Source organism: Marmota monax, unplaced genomic scaffold (assembly GCF_021218885.2).
Source record: "Marmota monax isolate L192 unplaced genomic scaffold, Marmota_monax_Labrador192_F-V1.1 WCK01_AAM20220418_F8-fsc00071, whole genome shotgun sequence".
Lineage (NCBI taxonomy): Eukaryota > Metazoa > Chordata > Mammalia > Rodentia > Sciuridae > Marmota > Marmota monax.
This window is the reverse complement of record NW_026695217.1, coordinates 9,551,890-9,570,204: the sequence shown is the minus strand read 5'-3', so window position 1 is coordinate 9,570,204 and position 18,315 is coordinate 9,551,890. Positions and strand designations below refer to the sequence as shown.

Genomic DNA, 18,315 nt, shown 5'->3' with positions numbered 1-18,315 from the left:
CATCCTACCCAGATAGCATCGGTGACGTTCTCCTTCAGGGCTCGGTGCACATCCCAGCTGTGTGCCTGCTTTTCTGATGACTCATCCAACTCCCATTTACTGATATTTGAGCTGGTGAGGCTGTAGAAGCTGGAGCTTCCACTGTCCCAGAGAACACCTGCAAGCTGCACAGAGGGAAAGAAGTCACGCTTCCTAACGGCTCAATGAGACCTCAGACCCCATGTGCAGGATGGCTGAGCAATCAGTGCTCATGATGGACTGAGGAGGGAGGGCTGACTGAAACCCAGCAAGAGCAAGGTGGGGGCACAGGCCAGGAGAGCAGAATGGAGTGTGGAAGTACAGGGTCCTTCAGGAAGATGTCCTCTTCAACTGTAAAATAAACCTGAAAAATAGCAACATATAGCAAAGTCCTGGAGGTGGGTCAGCAGCTCTGGTAAGCAGAGCAGATGTAATGGCTTCTGAACCCAGAGCCATGAGGGGACCAATAGCAAGGAGGAAGGCAAGGCTACACATGGCCGTGCAGCTGCAAAAGCACAGTCATGATCATCAAGCCGTGTGTGAGGTTTACCTGGGTGTCCAGGGTGATTCTAAATGGGGCGGGCAGGGCCTTCAGAAGTACACTGGCCTGGTCCAGCAGCTTGGGCAAAGCTTGCCAAGTGCAGGGGCTTAAACTCAGCACCAGGAAGAAAGGAATGGAAGGGGACCCAGAGGGGAGTGATTGATTTGCCCCAATGCAGACAGAGGCTAGGAAAGCACCAAGGTTCTGGGTGGTCACTCAAGAAGTGATGATGCCTTTAGCAGAACAGTCGAGAGACGAGCTCTGTACACTTGGTCCAGGGCAAAGAAAGAAGCTGGTAAATTTGTTTTCAGACATGTTCTGCTTTACAGTAGAACACTCAAGAAACTAAGCATGGTAGTGCACACTGGGAGCCTGAGGAAGGAGATTCCCTAGTTCAAGGTCAGCCTAGGCAATTTAGCAAGACTCTGTCTCAAAATAAAAACATAGAAAGGGATGGAGAGGTAGCTCCATGGTACAGCACCAGGTTCCATCCCCAGTGTTGGGGAAAAAAGGAAACTCAAGGAAGCAGGAGAGAAAAGCAACCAGCAAGAAGAGAACTGTGGGGGTGGGCGCGCAGCAGATGCCAGCAGGGGAGCCACCACAGACTCTGCAGCCTGGGCACAGCCCCCAGCTCTGCCACTCAGTGGCACAATGAGGAGGCCCTCTACTTCACAGGCTGTCATAATGATGGCATGACATGATAGAGCCTTGGCAGAGAACGACACTGCATAGTGTCAGCTCCCACCTCCCCTTCCCTAGCTATGCACAGGTACGGACTTCCAAAAGGGTTGGAGCATCAGTTATGAGAGAGAGGATACTTGCAATAATTTTAAAACGTCAACTCAATCCTTATGAAACACATTTTAAATTTACAAACTAGTTTAAAATCATATGGAGGCAAAACCAACTTCGTAGGAAACTTTCAGCTAAGAAATGAGCTTCCAAAACAGACATTTTATAAACTTACCATGAGATCACTACTAGCAGACAAAATTCCAAAAAGGGAGGAAACCCTCCGACCAATCCCTGAAAGCATGCCTTGCCCCTGTGGCAAGAGGTGCTGATGGATCTTCCCCGAGCTTTCAGGTATCAACCGAATTAGCTGGCTTCCTGCAGAGGACAAGATGAAGCTTCCTCCCTGTGAGCAAACAGAGAGATTACATAAGCGTCACCACCAAGAGGAAGAGAACAAAAAATACTTGAAGCCAAGTAAGGTGGCAAAGGCAGTAAACCCAGCTACTCTAGAGGCTGAGGAAGGAGGATGGCAAGCTCCAGGGCAGCCTTAGCAATTAGTGAGACCCTGTCTCAAAATGAAAACTGAAAAGAGCTGGAGATGTGGCTCAGTGGTGGAGCACTTGTCTACCATGAATGAGGCCCTGGGTTCAATCCCCAGGACCACCAAAATAAACAACAACAAAAAAACCTCTTTGATGCAGAGAAAAATCATCCTCACCTTAAACAAATTTAAAAGAACGAGTAAAAGCACAACATTATTTTATTGACATAATTAAGAATCTGTTCAATACGATGACATGATTATCTTGGTGGTACTAGGGACTGAACCCATGCTAGGTGAGCATTCTACCAATATTTACACCTCCAGCCCTTCTGACCAACATTACGAATTCTACACAGAAAAACTTTTGCAGCAGAAAAACAATTAATTATTTTTAAATTTGATTTTTAAGTAATAGGTTCACCATAATGCAAGTTAAACAAGTCAAGCGTTGGGCATCAGTAGTCATTCTTTACATCATTCAGATCATAAAACACTTCTAAAAGATGTGAACACTACTCACCACCACCCAACACCAGCCCCTCAGAACTCCCAGAGGGGTCTCGCTCCACCAAGTGTGCAGTGGCAGACTCCCACTCTTTCTTCCTCGTTCCCTATGGGTCCTGGCCCTACTGTGCGTCTGCTCAGGAGCCATAGTCCCAGCTCACAGCTCTCCCGAGTCATAAAGCAACACTCATCTCACACCTTGACTGCTGTGAGGAACCTGCAGATCTTGTCCCCTCCCAAGTCCACGCATGTTTCTGTGTAGGTGTCCTCCCCCGCGAGACTTGGCCAGTAGCGGATGGACCCTTCTCTAGTGGCAACCATGACAGCAACGGCCTGGAAACAAAGCCACAACAGTCAGCAAGGAGGCCTCACAGGCAGAGTCTGATGATGCTGAGGAAGTCAGAGCAAGGACTCTTTATCTTAAAACTGCTTTTAAAGTGAATGAGCAGTAAAACTGCCTTTCCTTTGTTAGAACGATTCTAACACTTATGTAGGTTTGCCTAGCTAGCCACAGTAAGGATCCAGAAAGTCCCACCACCCCCAAAGTGGCAGCACCTTCCCACCCTAACCTCTGGCAACCCATTTCTGCTGCTGCAGTGAGAACATGACATGAAATCACAGAGAAGGACGCTGACTGCTCCTCAGTCTCCCGCCTCAGACACACTGGGTCACTGTAGGCATTGCCGGCTCAATATGCTGTGTTGAGAAGCACTCCACATGGAGGTACCCCTTCAGCTGCCCTGCTACCTGCTAACGGACATCACAAAGGAAGCAGCTGTGCCACCTGTGTGGTATTCCTCCCTGACCCCAGTTTTCACTTCTCCAGGGTGAAGAGCCAGGAATGGAACTGCTGCGTCCACAGTACGAGCCTTGACCCGTGAGAAAGGGAAGCCGCGAGGCTGTCCCACCCCACCCCACCCCCTGTGAGCAAGTGCAAAGAGCAGAGCCCCCGGGTCACCAGGTCCTTGCCAGCACCCGCAGGCCAGCTCTGTAAGTTGCAGCCATCTCTGGGGTGAGTGGTATTTCATTGCTGTTTCTCTAAGGTGAAGCTGTTAAATGCCTTGTGTGCTTACCTGTACCCTACATCCTGCCTGGAAAGTTTCATTGTAGACCTGTGCTGCCTGTTTGGTTTTCTCCCCAGTGACCCTTGTTAAACTGCGCTGTTTCTTATCCAGCTTTGAGATCTCTTTTTATATTCTAGACATAATTTCTTTCTTGGATGTGTGACCTACGAATATTGTCTCCCTGTCTGTAGCTTGTCTCTTCATTTTCTTATCTTAAGCAAAGTTTTAACTTCGATCTTATTTTAATATTAATTTTCTCAATTTTTTACTTTAAAGGATCATGATTCAAAGATTTCTAAAAACGGTGCCCAATCTCAGATCATGACAATTTATCTTCTTTCTTTTTCTAAAAATGTTTTCTACTTTATATTTAGATCTATGATCCATTTCAAGTTAATATTCACGCAACTCGTTTTTTAGAATTACAGATTGCCAATTGTTCCAACACTATTTACTATGTCACCTTCACTGAAGTGCTTCTGCATTTGTCAGAGACCAGTGTAGTCCTCGAGTGGGTCTGGAAGGTGCCCTCTGTCCTGCTCTACACCGTGGGTTTGAAAGGCACTCTTCACCCTGCTCTATACAGCCCCCCCCCCACCTCTTTGTCAGTGCCACAGTCTTATTTCTGTAGGTTACAGTAATGTCTTAAATTTGGATTGGATGTTTCCTCATTCAGAATGCCCTCATTTCAATAAGCATTTAAGTCACCTACCTGAATGGAATGTGCTTCACCTGAGGGAACGGAGAAGGACAGGGCCACCAGGTCAGCACTCCAGTGGAAATCACTAGGTGGCAGCTGGAGTTCTTTGCAAACAGATAACTAGAGACCACACACAAACAGAAAGTCTTTTGTATGAAACCCAAGTCTTTGAATGTGCAAATGATTTCTCTATTTCCTTTCTCTGCATATTGCATATTCTGATTTGTTGCTAGAAAACAACATCTACAAATATTCTGTCCTTTTGTAGCTCTTTTTGACCAGGCTACAGGAATTTAACAACATTCACAGAATTGGGACAACTTAAGATCCAGGCTGAACCTTGAATACCAGTGCAGTTCTAGATCAGACCTGTGGACAAGAGTCCTTGGGTGAAAAGAAGCTTCCTATGCACCTTTCCCAAGCTTGTGTGATTTGAAAATTAGCTTGACCAGAGCTGGGGTGTGGCTCAGTGGTAGAGCGCTTGCCTAGTGCATGCGAGGCCCTGGGTTCGATCTTCAGCACCACATAAAAATGAATAAATAAATAAAATAAAGATTAAAAAGAAAATTTGCTTGACCAAAAAGTAACTAAACCAAGTTGCCTTGACAATGCCTCTTTGACTCTGAGCCAAGTATCAAAGCCCCTGCTGCCTCAGAACCATCCCTGGGACCTCCCCATCATGTACACTCCTCATCACAAGCGCCGTCTTCTAGGCAGCATCATAGAGGCCAATACACACGCGGTAAGGAGGGGTGGCAGAGACACTGCACAGGAAGAGGCTGCTGAGGGTGAGCCACCGCCACACCAGACACTGACCACACTGTCGGGGCACACTCTGAAAGCCACCTAGCAAGGGTATCACTTTTCCTATTTTATTAAGCACCTTGTAGTAGATTGAACAAAATATTGTTGTCTCTTCTTGAAAATAAGCACCCTCAACTCATTAGCTGATGTGGGCAGCGTTGTAACCTCAGACTTCACTAAGCAGAAGAACTGACATCATGTTTTGTTTGTTTAATATTTATTTTTTAGTTTTAAGTTGGACACAATACCTTTGTTTTATTTATTTTTATGTGGTGCTGAGGGTGGAACCCAGGGCTTCGCACGTGCTTGGGGAGCGCTCTACCACTGAGCCACACCCCACCCCTGGCATCATTTTTAACTTCAATGTCTCTGATTTTATGAAAGTAAATAATGTGACTCTGCTTAAAATTAGTGCACAGGTGTGCTGTGCTGACAGTGCTCCTGTGGACACAGGAACCATTCCACAGACCACTGACTTTCCCAAGAAGTGTGGTAAGCATCCACCCCACAGAGCAACATGCACAAGAAGTGCAAGGAATCGTGCACCCAGGGAAGGCATGAAAGACGGGAAACCTAGCAGCTAAGGGGACACACTAGAACAGCTGGAGCCCCACTCCCAGAAAAAGGCTAAAAGCACACAAGACTGTGCTGAGGCTAGAGCACCCTGAGCCAGCAGTAGAGCTGAGAGAACACTGGGAATTGGAGGAACAAGGTGGAGGAAGGCCCAGGGACCTGTGTGGAGCTTACTCTTTAGTAAGACGACAGTAACAACTTGAGGTCATGTTCACTTTATTTGGTTAGAATGGGTCTTTGGGGAGGGAATAAAATTACAGACTTCAATTAAAAAATTACTGAGAGAACACTTTGTTCCCAGGACACAAATGTGATGTGCACTCAGCATTTCGTACACAAATCCCTTAAGCCCACGTAGGCACAGACAACCATCCTCCACCAACTCTGAAGAACTAGGGTAGAAACAAAGAACCCACCAGTACTCCCCTTTACCTTGGTGACAGGTGACAGAGTAATCTTCCAAACAAGCAGTTTCTCTTTGCTGACTAGGCAAGCCCAGCCACCTTCATTTATGTGAACAGATAGCTGGTCATCAACTGTGGAGAAACAAGGATGCAATCAACCTTAAATCCCAAATGAGGAAAGCTGATCAACATTCCCTGTGCCACAACGGCCACTGCCACGTTTCACAAGATCAACTGACAACAGGAACTCACAGGAGATCAACTGACAACCAGGAATGCTCCTGCATATTCAAGAATCACTGACTTCTAAGCAAGAGATCTTTTAACTTTGATATTTGCCTTTAGAAATACATAAAGGTAGTAACTGCATTTTGGGCCTAGGTTTATGATTTTTGTTATAAGTAAATATCCCTACTTTCTATTAGAAATATTTAGCTGAATTCATAATTTAACTGAAAAGCAACACATTTATTATTTAATAACCCCCCTCCCCTCATTAACTATGAAAAGCATTTCAAGGAAAAAAAAATCACATTCCTTCAAAACAATATGCCTTTCAAATCAGAGCCCCTGGAAGTAGGATGCAGGCCCCACCACACGGAGCCAAGGGTATTCCCCACAGACAGGACAAACCTGCGGCGCCTTCCGCACACATGCCAGGCCTCCACAAAGGGACTGATGGCCCTGGAAATGGCACTGGTTTGAACTCTGTTCTCTGAGTTAAGGTGGGGGAACCTGAGGCACCCACAACTTACAAGCTAAAATGTCGGAGCATGCCCAGGCTGTGCTGGGACTCTGCTGAACTGGAGCTTCTGCCTGCTCAGGAAGCCCTTGTCATCAACACACTGTAAGCTCCAGGCTCGTGGTGGCAAGCCTCCGTGGCCTGACTCAACACTGGCCATGGGCATCATCCACAGGAGAAGCCTGGAGTTTACACCTCTCAGTGTACACATGCCCATTTCCAGGACCGGCTCTTCTGAATGCCTAGATTTGAGGCCAGTGTTGTTTGTTATCAACAGGTTGGTAGCTTGGACAAGCAGTGTGTTCAAAGATTTAAATGCAATGCAAGCTGAAGATTTTCAGGGGAAAAGAAAAGCATATTTAAAGCAGAGCAACATATAACAGAGGTTAGTAATCCCTTCATTTAGAATGGGGTAATATATATAATAATATATATAACATATTTCAGTACCAGGGCTTGAAACCAGGGGTGCTTAAAAACTGAGTCACATCTCCAGCCCTTTTTATTTTAAGACAGGGTCTCACTAAGTTGTTGAGAGTTTCACTAAGTTGCTGAGCCTGGCCTCAAATGTGTGGTCCTCCTGCCTCAGCCTCCCAAGTCACTGGGATGACAGATATGTGCCACTATGCTCAGCAAGAATGGAGTACTAAAAACTCTAATGCTATTCACAGTAAGCGATACACAAAGTTACTTATGCTGTAATGTACTCTGATGCCGTGATTCTCTTCTATTTTTGTTGTTGTTGTTGTTGTTTTTAATGCTAGCTGTGAACAACTAAACTGATTTCAGTAACAAGCTGCAATATGAAAAACACTTTCAGAAAAGCCAGAGTCAAGGGGTCCATAAACAACTTAGGTACATACAGAGAGCAGTCTAAACTGCACGTCCCACTCTGCTGGAGACTGAACCCCGGCACACTCTACCATTGAGCTACATCCCCTGCCCTGTTATTTTTCACTTTGAGAGAAGGTTCCATTAAGGTGCCCACTGGCCTCAACCTTGACATCTTCCTGCCTCAATCTACCAAATTGCTAGGTTTATGGGCACACACCACCATGCCTAACCCAATTCCTCACTCTTTAATGTTGCTCTTCCAACTTTGTGTTGACCACATCTTCTGAACTACTACAATGAATCTCAGCCAACAGAACCTTCTGAGATCACGCTACACTGGTAATTCCATGCCACTGTACACACAGCCTCTGGGACACCACAAAGGACCCAGAAATGGAGTGTGACCTGAACTTACTGTACTAGTTTTGGGAGTTGCTTTTTAAAGCTAAATTCCATATATCTGATCAGTTTTTTTAATGGGACTGAATTCTGCACAGTACTTGAAACCACTGGACTTAAATGTGATAGTGTCAGAATGATGCCTTCTGTTTCTCGAATACATTGTGTGTCTGACTGAAGCAAAGAACCAGTCAGACGCTCTGCCCTCCTGCAGGTCCATCCACACAAGAGGCCTGCTTCGCTCCCAGATGTTGACAGGTGAGTGGAGGGAAACACCTACCCTCTGCCAGGGTCAGGGCCTCCATGACCTTAACAGGGAGAGATGATCCGAATGTCTTCACATCGTAGTTCACAGACTCAGTTACGGAGTGGTGCGGGAATGCTCGTGTAGGTGTTCCTCTAAAGAGAAGAGACCACATTACTTCACTTATCACTTAGAACTTTTCGCTACCCTAGTGTTTATACATGTATTTACGTGATGAAAGGATCTTGATAAATAAGGAGGTGAGCTTAAACACTGGCACATGCATACTGTGTGAGTAAATTCATTCAAAAAGGGCTGACAGGATTTAGGAAACCCTGGCTCAACCAGTAATGCTCAGTAATTACTGTGAGAGCAACATGCCCCCAACGAGGGGCCAGAGAAGTCACTGTAAGAGCAACACAACTCCATCCCTGTGATGTTCCCTCTTGGCTTCTACTCACTGAATACCTAGAACTTTTCAAATAAGATGAAATACTAAAACATAAATTGCTGAACATTTACGTTTATCAGTTTAGGCTTCTTATTACAAAGAAATTAAAAATTGAGTCTATTAGTACTGTGTCCTATCACAATGAAAAACCGTCCTGTACGCTTGTGTATGTAGAAGCTATAAAATGTATGCTCATAAAATGCTGGTGTATGATGAACTTACTCCCGGGCTCTCACTAGCAATTAAAGTTACTAAGTACTAAAAATCCTACTTTCTATATAATACTTAAAATAATAAAAGGAACAACTCTACATACAAGGGAAGCACATGTTTGTAAGTTAAATGAAGCTCTGAGGTATGACCTGAGGTGTGTCCTTTCTGTTTTGATGGGGAGTGGCTGATTGTTGAAGAAGAGAGGGGTGCGCAGGACAGAAATGGGTGGGTGAAGCCATAGACCTCCTCTCTGGTGTGAGATCATTGTTGGCTGAGATGAGATGATCGATCTCTCAGGTATGATGAGTGTGAATACTAGCAGTGCACGGAGGCAAAGCAGAATTTGGTCTCCTCTATTAAACCAATGAAATTTTCTTACACTATTGATCTGAGAATGGGAAAGGTTTAGGAAACATATTTAGTTTCTTTCAAGATAATTTGTATTTCATGTTGTCTTCTATTGGGTCTTTGCTTATTAACAAAGGGGAGTCTTCTTAATATTTTAAATGAACTAAGTTTTTGCTCACAATTATATAACTTTTTGTACTTGCGTTTAAAATAATTTATTGTCACTGACTAAACAGATGACTAAGATATTTGTTTTAAGCCTTTTGACATTTTTGACAAACTTTCCAAAATCAAACTCTAAATTAGATCTTTTTGACCTTGAATTAACTTTGGGATTTTCTAGTTGTGTCTCAAGAAAGCCATAAAAAAGATATGTTTCTCATCTTGTAAGACAGATGATGCTGGCATGGTGGCATACCTTTCTAATCCGAGCAATTTGGAAGGCTGAAGCAGGAGGATCATAAATTTGAGATCAGACAGAACAATTTAGCAAGACCCTGTCAAAAAAAATTTTTTTAAAGGGTTGTAGATGTAGTTCAGTGGCAGAACACCCATAGGGTTTATCCCAAGTACCGTGAAGAAAAAAAAAAAAGATTAATTAGGCTTTTTTTTTGGCAGCGGGGTGGGGGTGGGGGTACCAGGGATTGAACCCAGGGGCACTTAGCCACATCCCCAACCCCCTATTTTTTCAAAAAAAATTTTTAAGAGACAGGGTCTTGCTGAGTTGCTTAGGGCCTCACTGAGTTGCTGAGACTGGCTTTGAATTTGTGATCCTCCTGCCTCAGCCTCCAGAGCTGCTGGGATTATAGGTGTGCACAACTGCACCCAGCTTATTAGGCTTATGTAATGTTAAGTTATATGAGAATCACTGTCAAATAATAAATGATGCTCAATCTTCAAGATATACTTAAGGGATATTGGATACCAACAATAGCGGGGGACAGGAGCTTTACCAGATTGAACAGAGCAGAGTCGGGGGAAGGAAGGGGAGATGGAAATGGAAAAGAGTAGATGACTGTTTTCATACATAAATACACAACCAATATAACTCCACGTCATGTACAACCACAAGAATGCAAAGTTATATTCCATGTATGTATGTCAAAATACACTCTACTATCATTCAGGTATAACTACAAAGAACAAAAATAAAAAATTAATACTTAAGGATAGTTACTGATATGACTGTTTCAAAAACTGTATGAGTCCTTGAAATCCAGCATGCCATCAGTCACAACTGTGGTCATGTTAAAGTGTTCCAGGCCATGGAAGTATATTTCCTGGCTGGCTGCTGGCTATGTTGATTCTCATCAGATTTTAACCACATCTATTCTGTCTCTGCTACCCATAGGCAGAGATGTTGATTCTGCTGCAAAGCACTGGGCATCAGCCACAGTCAAAAACTGCTTCTTCTTTAAGCAGAGTCATAAAAAAAACTCTGATAGCATTTACATCATATCACGGAACTGGGTAAGAACTTCCAGAATCTTAGTGAAGAAAGAGATGATCCTAAGTTCAAGTAGAACAAGAATTACTTTTTCTGCCTACTTTCCTGCTACTTCTGCCAACTTGATCCCTTAAAATTTTGGAAAACTATTCAAGAATTTTCTTATTTTTTTTTTAAATATTTATTTATTTATTTTTCGGTGGACACAACATCTTTGTTTGTATGTGGTGCTGAGGATCGAACCCGGGCCGCACGCATGCCAGGCCAGCGCGCTACCACTTGAGCCACATCCCCAGCCCCACGAATTTTCTTATTTTTATGGCAATATAATTATTTATATAAGTTCAGTAAAAATCTGCTCTTTATGGGAGGGTATACTGGAAATACTGGCTCTATCACTAAGTCCATGGGGTATCCCATTTGAGGGTATACACAGAAGTGTACCTTAGTGTGGTACACCTAACCCCGAGGTTAGCCAAGTCCAATCAGACTCCTTACCAAAAGTTCCAGCAGAGCAAACTTAAAAGGTGTCTATGTGGTCAATCACAAAAATCCTTAGAGACCTAACGTAAACAGTCTGGCCAAGTCTGATGAGACCGACTGGTCCCACACCTGCAGTGGGAATGGGGTGACTGTAGAGAGAAAAATCATTTTTTGGAGAAAAACTCCAGTACACTTGTTATCAGATCAGTCCTGTTCACTGTTTTCAAGTTTTTATTATCTGTCTGTAACTGTACAAGATCCTTAATTTTCTAGGTTCCTCCAATCCATGGAATCATGGAATCACTAAGAACAAAATTCCTGTTCTTGAAGCCTTGTAAACTAAAGCTGGAAAGCTTCAAGGGATAAATTTCATGTCAGACATGAGTTCACCAAGCCACAAAACCATAACCAGAGACATTCAAAGGCAAACCAGATAAGAAGTTGATGACTTCATGCTGTGGACAGCTTTTCCCAAGACATGGGAACAAGATTTCCCACAATAATGAGGTGCTGATCTCTTCTGACTTTTCCTTGCTTATGCCTACCTCATTCACTTGGCAGGATAATCCTGTAACTAGAATTTCATTCAGTGGCTACTGTGGTAAGGTGATAGCATGTCAAGTTCACCCCAAATCTATACATGCCTTAAGAGACTTTGGTCCATCTAGCAGGTAACTTTAGCAGCACCTCTAAGTATCTCTGAAAATTGTACTTGTGGTTCCTTTTAGTTAGACTTCTAGACCCAGTTCTCACTCTCTGCTTTAATTTAAGTTGGTCATGGAATGCTAGATAAAAGAATTTTTGCTACCTACTTGCTAAACAAGGAGGAATCTGTGCAGTCACGAACACTTCTTGTTGCACATGGATGAATACATCAGATATAGTAGATTCAGTTACAAAGAAAGCAAAGAAGGAAGGAATTGAACAGGCTACTTGGTTAAAATGACTCATCTGGCTCATTCTGTGATCTAGTTGACTTTAGTTGGTTTGGTTCATGTGGACCCTAGTAAGAAGCATATTTCACATTTTTGGTATTATCCTCCAGTCCTAACAGTAGTCTTCCTTCTCTCCGTTTGCATGCAGCCATCTATCAAATGTCAAATCTCTCTTCAGCCAGAATGACAAAAAACCTGAAGGAACTGTTGATCACAGGGACGTGGTAACCTATGAATGATGTGTCGAAAAACTGGACACCAGAATAAAGTAACAAAGTAGCGTCACACCCTTAGTGCTGGTCCCACTCTCACCTAAGTGAGATCCTGACCAAACGGTGGGAATTGTTAAACAAAAATGATGGAAAGCCGCCGTTTTGTACTGAGCTCCTGCACCAGGCCCCAAAGACCAGACCACACCGAAATGGAGTCGCACAAGTCAAATGCCACATCATTAAGCTGAAGCTTTAAGGGCAGGCAGATCCCAAACCCATGAGTTTTTCCTGAGAACGAGAGATTCGAATCTGAGTATTTAAAGAAATCCCCTTTCCTTTAACGCTCAAAAGAGTAACCTGATGATAACCCGTCAACCTTTCCCATTAAGCTGCTTCCTTCTTTCCGCCTTAAGAGACCCACTACTGTGCTACTGTAGGCTCCCTTCCTATGTTGCAGAATGGAGGCTGCGCGGACTCACGAATCGCAAATAAAAGTCAATCAGAACTGCAACTAAATTTGTTGCACTTTTGTCTTCTGACACACGAAAAGTGCAAACTGAGGACTCAAGCGACAACCAAAGCGGAGCTGAAACAACGGCAAGAGCGAGACAGGCCACCTCCCAGGCGCCGCTACTCACCGCGAGCTGAGCGAGCTCCGCCGGCCTACAGGCGAGAAGGGCCCAGGAGTGCCGACCGCAGAGCCCAGGGACGGGCCCCTCCTGCTCGTCGCACGGGGCGTGGAACCCCCGACTCCGGCCAGCGGGCCCCTTCGGGACCCGGGACCCGGGGTCCGCAGTGAAGGGACGGCCGGGAACATGACCGCAGAACACAGCGATGACCGAGACACAACTAGAGACAAGCACTGTTCTCCCGCGTCCAGAGCTTGAAAGCCCCAGCGCCGGAAGGCGCGCGGCGATGACGTCAAACGCCGCGGGCGTGGTCAGAGGGACCGGAAGGCGCGTAAAAATCTCATCATCACTAAGCCCCAGGCGTGATCGGAGCCGGGCCGAAAGGCGCGTAGAAAGTACGTAAAACGTTGCGCCGAGGCGCTGGGCGTGGTCGGAGCGGGTTGGGAGAGTGGTGATGACGCTAAGCGATCCTAGTGCTGCAGCGCGAATCGTGGGCAGGGGCTCTGGCCTGGTCTCGCTCCCTCCGGCCCTCCACATGCCGGCAGGTGCACTGCGGCAGGCCTGCGCTGCTCTCTGCGGCGGACTCTAGTGGCTGATCACCGCCCGCAGGTTGTTGAGCTGCTTTGATCTGACTGGCCGGCTTTGCCACGCCTGTCCATCCACCATTCCCCCCTCACCTTCCGAGAACTTGAAACACTCTGCCCTTCACGTTTCTGTTCCGGGGTTGCCTGCCCTCCTATCTTGGCCCACCAGCCCCTTCTTTCAGTGCTGCGTCCCAGGGAAACCTGGATGTCCCTTTATGCTCCTGTATACAGACTGGTATTTTTATTCGGCATAATAGTTTTGTGTTCATAGCTAACTCGCAAGTAGCTACGTTCAAGTGTTTTGACAGAAGATATTCGTCACACCCAACAGATATTTAGTAGACGTTCATCATGCCTTTGTTGAAATAAGGGAATGGCTTAATGTTGCGAGGAGGCAAAATTGCAACGTATGCAATTAAGGGGAGAAATAAAGAATGTCCACGCGCTTCTTCCCCTTTCAATGCTTTATTCACTCAATATAATTTCACTCTATAGTTCTTAATGAAGAAAACGACAATTCCTAATGCTAAGCACTGTAATAGACATAATCAATTCACAGCAAACAATTCTAGATTAATTCTAAGCCCTGCAAAACACACTTAATCATGATAGGCTAATGACAGACACTTCCTCTGCATGCTAAGTTCAAAAGTCTTAAGCCTTAGGCTTTATGTCCAGCAAATGCACACTCACTCAGACCGCAGTGATCAGGTCCGGAACCAAGGCAGATTTTTCCTGGCATGGAGTGGTTGGCCATTCAGGAGAAAGGAGAGAAAGGATCAGTAGGGAGAAGTTGCAGCTCTCATCAAGTCCAGATGAGGCTGTAGAGTTTGAGGGCGATGAGGATCACGCAAAGGCTCAGGAAATGACAAGTGATGGGGTATCAGGTCCTCATCAGGCTCTCCAGCTCGAATGCATGCTTGTTTCAACTGGCTTGAATCCCTGTTCATTTGCTCTATAATTATTTATACTAAATTTGGGGGGCGGGGTTTGACCCCCCCTTTCACTCCTTATCAGCTACCACCATATTTCAAGGACATCATTTAACCTGGGGTCAGAAACTTTTGGTCTGGTGGTCTCCACCTTGATCTTCTTGGTTTCCTCTTATCAGGCAAGGATAGCCTGCCAGGGGCTTCACTGTTTATCAGGGTGAGGGGAAGTAACTTGTTTGTGGCCATAGTGGAGGGCTCTTGGGTGTGCCTGGTGAAATTGCAGGTTTCAAACTGGAGTTTTTAAAATGGAGTTGCTTAGGCTCAGGCCTAAGGCCATTCTAACACTTAAGTAAATTGCTTAGGCTCAGGCCTAAGGCCATTCTAACACTTAAGTAAATTGGTTTTTGGGAGATAAGAGCCCCAAAACCATCTGTGCAGTGTGGAACCTGGCCTCACCTTGTTCTACTTTCTCCCTCCTGAGTTTCCCCCCTGGCTTTGCAGCTTGCTTTCAAGTATTTCCTCTTTCTCTGGGTCTTACTAGGAAACACTGAAAATATGCTAAGAGGTTTTAGGTGCTCTTGCAACATACCTATGGAAGGTGACAGTGATTTGCTTGACCCTATTTCACCCATCATTTCACCACATGTATGTGTATCAAAACGTGCTGCACACCTTAAATATACACAATAAAGAACAGTTTGTGCAGTGATGGGGTTCAGGACACACTACCCAAAATATGTCACCTTGGCACTTAAGAAGACAGCAAGCGCTGGGCACAGTGGCCATGCCTGCAATCCCTGCTTGGGATGCTGTGGCAGGAGGATTGCCAAGTTCAGGGCCAGCCTCAGCAACTAGGCAAGGCCCCAATCAACTTAGCAAGACTCTGTCTCACAACAAAAAATAAAAAGGACCAAGGATGTGGCTCAGTGGTTAAGCACCTGAGTTCAGTTCCCAGTACCAAAAAAAGAAGACATCAAGCAAGAGAAGGACAGTCACTCTGACCTGCCCTTATCCCTGAGGCAGGTCATAGGACCCTCTTGTAAGAGGTGCCCTCCTGTACTTGGAGGAAAGGATCATCCATATCCCTGAAGACAGGGACACAAGGAAGACCCTGGACCAAGAGGCCTTGTCTAGAACCCCCGTAGTCCCTACTGTATTGCGTGCCTTTGTCCAGCATGCTCATCAAAACCAAGCATTAGAATGCATGATGGAGCTGGGGTTGTGGCTCAGTGGTAGAGAGCTTGCCTGGCAGCTGTGAGGCACTGGGTTTGATTCTCAGCACCACATATAAATAAAACAAAGGTCCATTGACAACTAAGAAAAAAAAAAAACGAACGTATGAGTTCCCATGTCTTTGGATCATTTCCTGAGGCTCCCAGATCACAGAAAGTTTGCATTAAATAAAAGTGTATGGGGCTGGGGATGTGGCTCAAGCGGTAATGCGCTTGCCTGGCATACGCAGGGCGCTGGGTTCGATCCTCAGCACCACATAAAATAAAAAAAAATAAATAAAGATGTTGTGTCTGCCGAAAACTGAACAATAAATATAAAAAAAAAGTGTATGCTTTCCTCTTATAAATCTGTCTTTTGTTATAGGGGCCTCAGCCATGAACCTAGAATGGGAAGAAAACATGCGTCTTTTCCTCCACGTGTAGTCTACACCACTTTTGTTAAGAGAAATATGCCTCGCTGGTTCAGACAGCTCTGTGTGAGGGCCCAGCCTCAGGTCCCATGCAGATGGGCCTCGGCTCTGTGCCCTTGCAGTGAAGACCAAACATTGATTTATGTGGTACTGATCACTGCAGTCGGCAGCCAGAAGCAGCCAGGTGGGTAGAACTGTCAGGTCCCATTCTCAGCAGGCTGGTAACAGATGCTGGAATGGAAAGGCAGGAAATCATCCATACCCAGACACTTCCAGGCATTCACCTGACCCTCAACAGATTGTAATGACACCAAATGGCTGAATTTCAGCACAGAAGTCCTTCCAGAAGTGCAGAACACATATTTTTCGCTCGGTATGGGGTCAGCAGACTTCTCATCCAGCCTTCAGGCCTAGGGGTCTCACAGCCACTCCCCTCTGCATTGTAGGGAAAAGCAGCCATGGATTTTCCTACATGGACAAGAATGGCTGTGTTCCAACAAGACTCTATTTACTGCCACTGAAATTTGAATTTATATGTTTAATGTATTTTGAAATATTATTCTTTTGATTTTTTTCAACCATTCAAAACTAAAAACCACCCTTAGCTTGCAGTCCATAAATACATAGGTAGCCAGGTAGCTTGCTGACCGCTGCACTAGCTTTGTGAGGTAGGTGCAGGCAGAGGATCTAATCAAGTGGATGCTCAGGGTTTGTTAAGCAAACTCCACAATGCCTCAGGTTCAGAAGAACACCCCAAAGGAATACTGATAGTGTAGTTTTCATACATCTTTCATTTATTTATTTAACTGTTTTATAACATTTATATTTGTTTTTATTTATTTTTTTTTATCAGCTTGGCATTTTTATGGAACAAAAAGATTTCCCCAAATGGAGCCCTGCTTTATAAGGAGTGTACTTCCAGGGGTTTGGCCTATTTTATGATGGTATAAATTGTGATTATTTCCTGGGAACCTGCAGGGTCCAAGGCCAGGGGAGACCCTGCCCACAGAGATGAGCCCCAGAGGTCATACAACAATATGCAAACTCAGCAGGATGAGACTCTAACACACCTGTCAAATCTCAGGTGACATTCTTTTCTTTTCTGCTTATTTTCTAAACTGGTTCCATGTCCTCCAGGGGTTCTGCAAGGAGGTGAGAGGCAAGGTGTTCAGCAGCTTCCATGCATACACCACCAGCTCCTGCTGCTTCCTGCCATCGCCCTTCCCCACTCTGCCGGAGGCTACACACAGTGGTGATGCTGCTGCATTAATTTACAGCCTGCCATGCTAATTTCCTGACCTGGGAAGTGGGACAATAGGTATTGGTGTCACCTGCAGGACTGCCAGAGCATCAACTCTGGTGCAGTGCAAACACCCTGGGGGTGGGGTGGGGGATGACGTGGTACCAAGGTAAGGGCTGGTCACAACTCTGTGTGACAGGTGGCTGTTCTCATACTAGGTTTGCCTGCCCTGCCCTGCTAGGCTGGAGACCCCTGAGGGCAGAGCTGCTGACTCTGTCCTCACTGTGTCCCCAAGTCCTGGTGGGGCACAGGACACTCCCTGATCTGAAGCAACTAGACAAAATATTTATAAGTAGCACAGAAGTGATGACAGTCTTCAGTAAGGAAGGAAGGAATGGAATTATATGTGTTTTCAATTCTCATTATGACTTGCTTTTCTGTATTTGTTATATTTTTATTTATTCCTGAATCTCTATAGCAAATTCTAGTAAGAAACCTAATATGGTGGGGCTGAGGTTGTAGCTCAGTGGTAGAGCACATGGCTAGCATGCATGAGGCACTGGGTTTGATTCTCAACACCACATACAAATAAATAAAATAAAGGTCCATCAACAATTAAAAAATATTTAAAAAAGAAACCTAATATGGTATAAAGTTGTGCAAGTGACAAACACAGATAAAGTTCACTATACATTTTAATATATGATATAAAATATTACTTAAAGACATGAACAAGATACGGGTACAGCAGCACACACTTGTGTTCACAGTGACTCGGGAGACTGAGGCAGGAGGATGGCAAGTTTGAAGCCAGCCTCAGAGGCTTAGTGAGACCCTGTCTCAAAATAAAAAATTTAAAAGGCTGGGGATGTGGCTCAGTGGTAGCACACCCCTGGGTTCAATCCCCAGTACAAAAAAAAAAAAGTAAAAAAATCAAACATTTTATATTAGAAAGCAAAAATAATTATCAAACTCAATCTTGTAAATCCCTGTGAGGAATAAAAGAAACTCGCCCACACTTGACTTGTGTTTTGTCTGCCTTCTGAGAACAACATTGAAATAGCAAACTATAGAGAATACACACAAAGCTTGT

General features: G+C 44.8%; 1 protein-coding gene and 1 long non-coding RNA gene across 3 annotated transcripts in view; one reads left to right on the top strand and one right to left on the bottom strand.

Annotated features, from left to right (window-relative positions):
* Nup133 (nucleoporin 133) overlaps window positions 1–13,104 on the bottom strand; it is a 46,036-nt gene extending 32,932 nt beyond the window's left edge. For both annotated transcript variants that reach the window (XM_046432074.2, XM_046432076.2), the window contains exons 1-7: window positions 12,834–13,104; window positions 8,143–8,261; window positions 5,916–6,019; window positions 4,119–4,226; window positions 2,541–2,675; window positions 1,527–1,697; window positions 9–164 (exon numbers count right to left, since the gene is read on the bottom strand). In XM_046432074.2, the coding sequence (XP_046288030.1) occupies window positions 9–164; window positions 1,527–1,697; window positions 2,541–2,675; window positions 4,119–4,226; window positions 5,916–6,019; window positions 8,143–8,261; window positions 12,834–13,012 (972 nt within the window). In that variant the 5' untranslated portion in view covers window positions 13,013–13,104. The remainder of the gene's footprint in view (window positions 1–8; window positions 165–1,526; window positions 1,698–2,540; window positions 2,676–4,118; window positions 4,227–5,915; window positions 6,020–8,142; window positions 8,262–12,833) is intronic.
* A 41-nt stretch (window positions 13,105–13,145) lies between these two features.
* LOC124084709 (uncharacterized) lies at window positions 13,146–18,240 on the top strand. The gene is made up of 3 exons (XR_006849195.2): window positions 13,146–13,219; window positions 15,937–16,166; window positions 17,120–18,240. It is a non-coding gene; the product is annotated as an uncharacterized LOC124084709 (long non-coding RNA).
* Window positions 18,241–18,315: the final 75 nt, after the last annotated feature.